The 6,037-nt window shown below is 45.3% G+C and overlaps 1 protein-coding gene across 1 annotated transcript in view; it reads left to right on the top strand.

Moving 5' to 3' along the window:
* The window catches only part of ZC2HC1C (zinc finger, C2HC-type containing 1C), a 2,180-nt gene extending 2,011 nt beyond the window's left edge, over positions 1-169 (top strand). The window contains 1 exon segment of the mRNA XM_009579010.1: positions 1-169. This exon segment is cut by the window's left edge and continues 29 nt beyond it. Coding sequence (XP_009577305.1) covers positions 1-169 — 169 coding nt within the window.
* Positions 170-6,037: the final 5,868 nt, after the last annotated feature.

Below are 6,037 nucleotides of genomic sequence, written 5' to 3'. Positions count from 1 at the left end.
AGGGAAGGTGTCTGACCTGCCCCTGTTGCCTCCCATCGAAAACCCAGACTACGTTGCCTGCCCCTACTGCAGACGCCGATTTGCTCCCCAAGCAGCTGAAAGACATATTCCCAAATGCAAAACCATCAAGAATAGGCCCCCACCCCCCCCGCAGAGGAGGCGCTGCTGAGGCAGTGTCCAACTGTACCTGCTGCTGTCATTCCCTGCCTGTTTTCTGCCAAGTTTCCAGCCGCAGACCCTTGCGCTTTCCCTAGTCTCAACGCTGGCTGTGAGCATTGAACTTTTTTGTACAGCAAGTGATCAGCTCAGGACATACAAGCAGAAAACTAGAACTTGTGTACTTTGACCTGTGCCCTGGGTTTCCCCACACGGGATGCCCCTCTGGGGGCCGCTTCTCCAATCCAGTGAGCTCAACATGGAGTCTTAGCGTAGGTGTAAGGCTGTCCCTGTTCAGCTGAGCAGGGAAGAAAGGCTGTTGCTACAGGCTGTGAGTGGGACAGCAGCGAGGAGCAAACCAGCCATCAGAAAGGGGCTGTTCTTTAGAGTCATATTTTGCCTGTAGGTTAGAGAGGCTTTGGGCCTTTTTTTTTTTTTTTTTTTTTAACTAGTTGTGTCTGATGTGAAGAGAGCTGTTCTCCTTTAGCTCATCAGTGGCTGCAGACTCAGGTTTTTTCCTTCTCCAAAAGCACAGAGTACTGCTGTTCATGAGAAGAACTGGGCCAAACAGCATCTGCCTTTTGTTTGCTCTACTGCTCTGTAAGTGCAGATGCTCACGCTGAACGTGCTAACAGCGACAGTGGTTCTGGCTGGCGTCGCGTTCTTATTGTAGCTACCTACAAAAGATTGGGATGTAAGGGTTTCCTCTTTTTTTTTGCCATATAAAGGACTCTACATTCTTCAAAACTATTTAGCATTCAGACAAAGCATTTGGAAAAGTCGGAGAGAGGGGAGGAGGCTATGTAAGCAATTAACTTTTTTGCAGCACACAGACTGGTATCTTCTTCCATCCTTGGTATCTGCGCTAGATGACAGGATCCAGAGTTGCTGCTTGGTCACAGCTCATGCTCTGTCCTATTTGTTATGGCACTGTTCAGTTGAATAATGAAAGCTGTGTAGGTAGGTTTATTCCACACTTGTTGTGCAGCAGCCCAAGAGTTTATTTAGATGCTTTTCTAGAATGCTGGTGACAATGCTGGGGCTATGTCTTACCAGCTGAAGGTCTGTAACATTATCATTTAGATATCCAGCGTGACATTGTTTGAATTAGAAAAGGAGAACTGGGAGGAGTATTATTAAATGCTTCCTCAACACAAGCAGCTCAGGATCAGAAATTCAGGGGGTTAGAAAAGCTAGCAGTAGCGGGCACTTATTGTTTGAGTCCGTATGTCAATTCATGTGCATAGAACAGCAGAGATACTCTGAACCGGCCAGGCCCTTCAGGCAACAGACCAACTATCCCAACATGTTACTTACCATGTACAATAGCTGGGACTCAGAATTGGGAAAGGGCGGAAGAAGAAATACTTAATTAAAGAATAATGCCACACAAGATCAAAAATAGTTAATGAATAAGCTCAGACTGGAAATTAGGTTTCTAACCAGGGGAAGAGTGAGGTCATGGAAAAACCTTCCAAATACATTAGCACAAGGCAAGCAACCTACATTGTTTCAAGATGGACTTGGAGAGATCATGGAAGGGAGGAGTAAGAAATTAAGAATCGTGATACAGAGCATTTGTTCCTATCTCCAGGCTTCTTGTATAAAGTGTGAAGAACAGATCAGTGACAGTTCTGTGCCTCAGTGTATCACTTTCAGGAGCTGAGAAGGAACTTCCTTCCCACGGCCACCTTCCCTCAATTCCTAACTTGGCTTCTGATTATTTTTATTTTTTGATTTCCATCCAGTTTGTTTAGGAACTGCTACAGCTAAAAAAAGCCACACACCCCCTACCCCCAGACAGTACACTGAGGAACTTCACATCAGAAAACCTGTTAGCTGTTTCACTTGTATGTTCAGAGTTAAATCAACAATTAGATTTAATATAAATAACTGGAGTTTTCCTGCAGGCCAAGTTGCTAGGGACCTCTAAAACACAGGGCTTGCACCCTTCCTTGAGTCATCTGCTTATTTTCATCTTAGTTGCTGCAATGGTAGGGAATTACAACAAAAATATACCCCTTCTTCTGCTTTCTTCTCGAGGTGTAAGGTAGTTCTTGGTGATTTTGGCCTCATGCTAAAGGTCTTTGTTTGTCACACACTGTTAAAGGGTCTTTTGGGGGAAATAGGTGTTCTCCAGACCCTTTTAGAGAATCATCTGCTTATAACTGGTAACAGTTCCTGCACATTTCTAAGTCAGTTATTTTTCCAGATTCTGATTTTTAATATATTAGATTAGTTTTCTGTTGCGTAAAAGTTGTTTTAAATGGTCACAGAGTGGTTTGTGCTCTCAAAGTAAGAATGACTACTTTGCATGAGAAAGCTGCAACAGGAAGCAAACAAGGAAAAAAAAAATTCCAGCAGCTCCTTTTGGAAGTCCTTCAGTGATGTAGCAGCAGCTCATGGGAACATAGAAAAAGATAAAAAGCGACTAGATTAAACTGGACTAGTCAGAAGCTGAATATGAAGAAACACTCCAGCCTTCAATGGGTGGACCAGACTCCTGAAAGAAGTTGGAGAGCTCCTGCCCTACAGGCAGGTGGGCAGAAATCTCAATCCCTTGGCACGCCTTAGAAAAGCACGAAGGTCCCAGAAAGGGTCAGTGCTGCACTGCACCAGCTGGGTATAAGAGAGTACAAACCTAGAGAGGAGAGAAAACATAGACTCAAAACAAGGGAAAATAATTTGCTATATCCAAATTGATCAGAGAAGCAAGACCAATGCTCTAACTTCAGAGCTTCAAAATACAGGATTAGCAAGAGGTGACAAGAGGTAGGAAAGGGGTAAACTGGAAGCTTTATGCCAGCCTCCTTGAATTAATGAAAGGTGTAACTAAATTAAACAAAGAGTAGTTTAGAAATTCAGTACCACTGCCTGTCTTGTAATATTAACTCCGTTTCCCTTGTACTGTGTTTTACTGACTGTGTTTAGTGGACTCTCAAAGTCAGCAGAGTGCAAATGGTGACACAGAAAATCTTTTGATACTGTAAAATAAATCCATCTGTTCGGGACTTCTCTTAAGTGACAGGCAAATGGCTAACCCTGAGATTGAAACTGTAGATTAAACAAAAGTTGTTGATACTATCACCAGGCTTCATTTGTTAACTTTGTTTCGGAGTTAACCATGGGTAGTTCACCCCTCTTTGCTGAGCTATCGTTTCAGGTCAAGACAGACAGCAGTATCTGGAAAGTCTCTGGTAACTGGTTTAAAATTTAGTAACAGTTTAGCCAAAACATCAGGCTCAGCACAGAGATCTACCCTGCTTCTTTGCTATTTCGGTTAATGTTGCCCTGGCACTACTCAGGCTATGTTATTGACGCCAGCTCAGCTTCCTCTTCTGCTACTGCAGTACAATCCCCTCTCAGAGACAGGCTGCATTTTCAGTATCCAAATCTCTGGTGAATTTTAAGTCTTTAACCCAGCTCTGCCTCTCAAGACATTTTACAATTTACTAAAAACCCTGATAAGAAGTTAGAAATGACAGGCATTAAGTACAGTGTGCAGGAACAGTTGGCCAAGCAGGTGTCAGGCAGGTTCTCGCCTCTGTAGGCTTTAATGCTCAGTAGAAGCTGTTCTGAGAGAAACAGGTACTTCTTCCTTTGAGTCTCTCTCTTCCCGTTACTCATTTCCCACTTGGCACTGTTGAAATAAACACACACACAAAAGCTCCCTGACGTCATTAGGAGGAGATGCAGCAGCAAGAGAAAAGAGTTGTTTTGTTGTTTGTTTGGTTTTTTTAATGAAAGGACACAGAACCTGACATTTGTTTTCCCATAGCAAAGAACCTGCAAGCCCCTTGGCCCTCCTTCTATAAGCAAAAAAAATAATCAAACAACAGAATACCATGAAGCCAGCTGACTATATCCATATTTCCCCTTCCTCTCTTGGGGAAGAAGAAAAAAAAAAAAAAGACTCTGAACACAGGAGAATGAGTTTAAACATTTATTTAAACAGAAACTCCAAACCACTACACCCTTTAACCTTTCAAAAAAAGACAATGACAAACTAGTTTTCAGCCAGAGTGTCAGAGCAGGCATAAGTTGTGTTCCACTATAACAACTTAGTAGCAATACTAGCAGGAGACCGACACATACGGAGCTAGCACTGCAAGAAGGGGAGAAGTAAAAAGGGTTTGAAACTGCTCAAAGGCACTTCTGCCCACTTGCCCTTCCGTTTTCAGCCCAAGACGAAGGTGCTGGCTTTAAACTGCTTTTTTGGTTGCATAGCTGGCTGGTGTGAAATCTGTGGTCTGTAACAGGCACAACCTGGATAGCGTGAATCCTCTAAGGCACATATGAGATTGTGGAGCACAGGGCATCCTCTGTCAGGGACCCTAATCCTCCACTAGATCCAAGGGGAATCCAGTCTGTGCACCTAGCTTCCCAACTGCAGAGCATTGAGAAATGAGGATAGCAGTGCACTGCAGGAGAGCGACTCCCATCAGCTTGGTGCTTGCTTATTGGACATGGCTCAGGCTCAGCTCTTCACTCCTCAAAGGCACTGCCGCAACCTGACCAACTCAATCATTTCCAACCGCAACAACAACTCTCAAGCCGGGACCCTAACCTGAGAACTGGCTCCAACGCACATGGGGGAAAGGAAAGCAGAGTCACAAGGGCAACCAAGCGACGCGGCCACGCCAGGGTGCCTGACGCTCATCACCTCCCAGGAGGGCTGTCCTCCTAACCTTCCATCGGTAACGATGGACAGGCAGACCGGTACAATCCTTGCCCTGGACACTGCACTGGAGAGACTGCACTTGATTGAGCTCCAAGATACTAGCAATAGGCACCAAAGAAATATTTAAGGAGCATAAGTTACAAGCAGAATGGTTTGGCATCCACCTCTAGAGACAAACGGGGAACGCTGGCTCCCCCGGAACAGTCTCTCAAAAGAAGTCTAGGAGAGGTGACAGGATATCCAACTCCAATAGACCTAAGGCAATTCTAGTGACATGCCATTGATGGGCACAGTTTAAGCCTAATGAAATCACAACCCCGCTCTCACAGCAAAGGTGAGATGGACTCAGGACTCCTTAGAGGCTTCATGTAAGGCAGGGGACACTAGCTGCTCCCAGGGATCCTACCAATCCCAAAAGCTTAGTTCAAAGTCAGTTTGCTAATAAATTTAAGGGGAATAAAATTAATCTAACAGGAAATGAGGAAATCTTGAGCATCAGACCATGCCTCTTCCCATCTCCAATTTTCTTGGGAAAGCTTCTCGCTTCTAGAAGAAAGGTGAATTCCAGACAGACACTTGATCATTCATGGTCATCGGGGAAGGCTGCATCCGGTGACCACGGCATGAATGACCTATTCTGGGTAGGAAACTGCGTTCCAGTTTCATCAAAACACTGAGTGGAAAAACACTGATTCTTCCCACACCCACACAGAGTGTGGGCACCAGGGGCTGAGCAGAACAGAAGCCAAGCAGGGAGCAGCTACGGGCCTATGCCAAGAAACCAGAAGCTCTGGCACCCAAACCAAGTTGGACAGCTGGAGCAAGAAATGGGTGACTTTGTCTGAGGCCCAGATGCTTGTCATCTGGTTGGGAAGCAGGTGCTCTGAAACTGAGAACCAGAGATCCCATCTCAGACAGTCCCCACTACTGCTGTTGGAAACAACACCTGATTCACTCATCTCGGTGCATTGCCTGGAAGTTGGAAAGCTCTAGGCACCCAGAATAAAGCCTTTAAACTCTGTCTATACAGGCCACTGGACACAGCCATATGGCCAGAAGCTGTGCCTCGAGGCCAGGGACATGCTGTCTACCATTATCTCCCTAACAGGAAGACCTCCACTGCCTCCAGGATGAGACATTCTCTGCTCCCTCTGCCCCTAAGCAGCGGGGAGCAGCCTCACCGGCTGGGCCTTACCATGT

The sequence above is a fragment of the Fulmarus glacialis genome, unplaced genomic scaffold, assembly GCF_000690835.1.
Source record: "Fulmarus glacialis isolate BGI_N327 unplaced genomic scaffold, ASM69083v1 scaffold39115, whole genome shotgun sequence".
NCBI lineage: Eukaryota > Metazoa > Chordata > Aves > Procellariiformes > Procellariidae > Fulmarus > Fulmarus glacialis.
The sequence above is the reverse complement of the archived record's forward strand: the minus strand, read 5'-3'. Positions and strand labels throughout refer to the sequence as shown.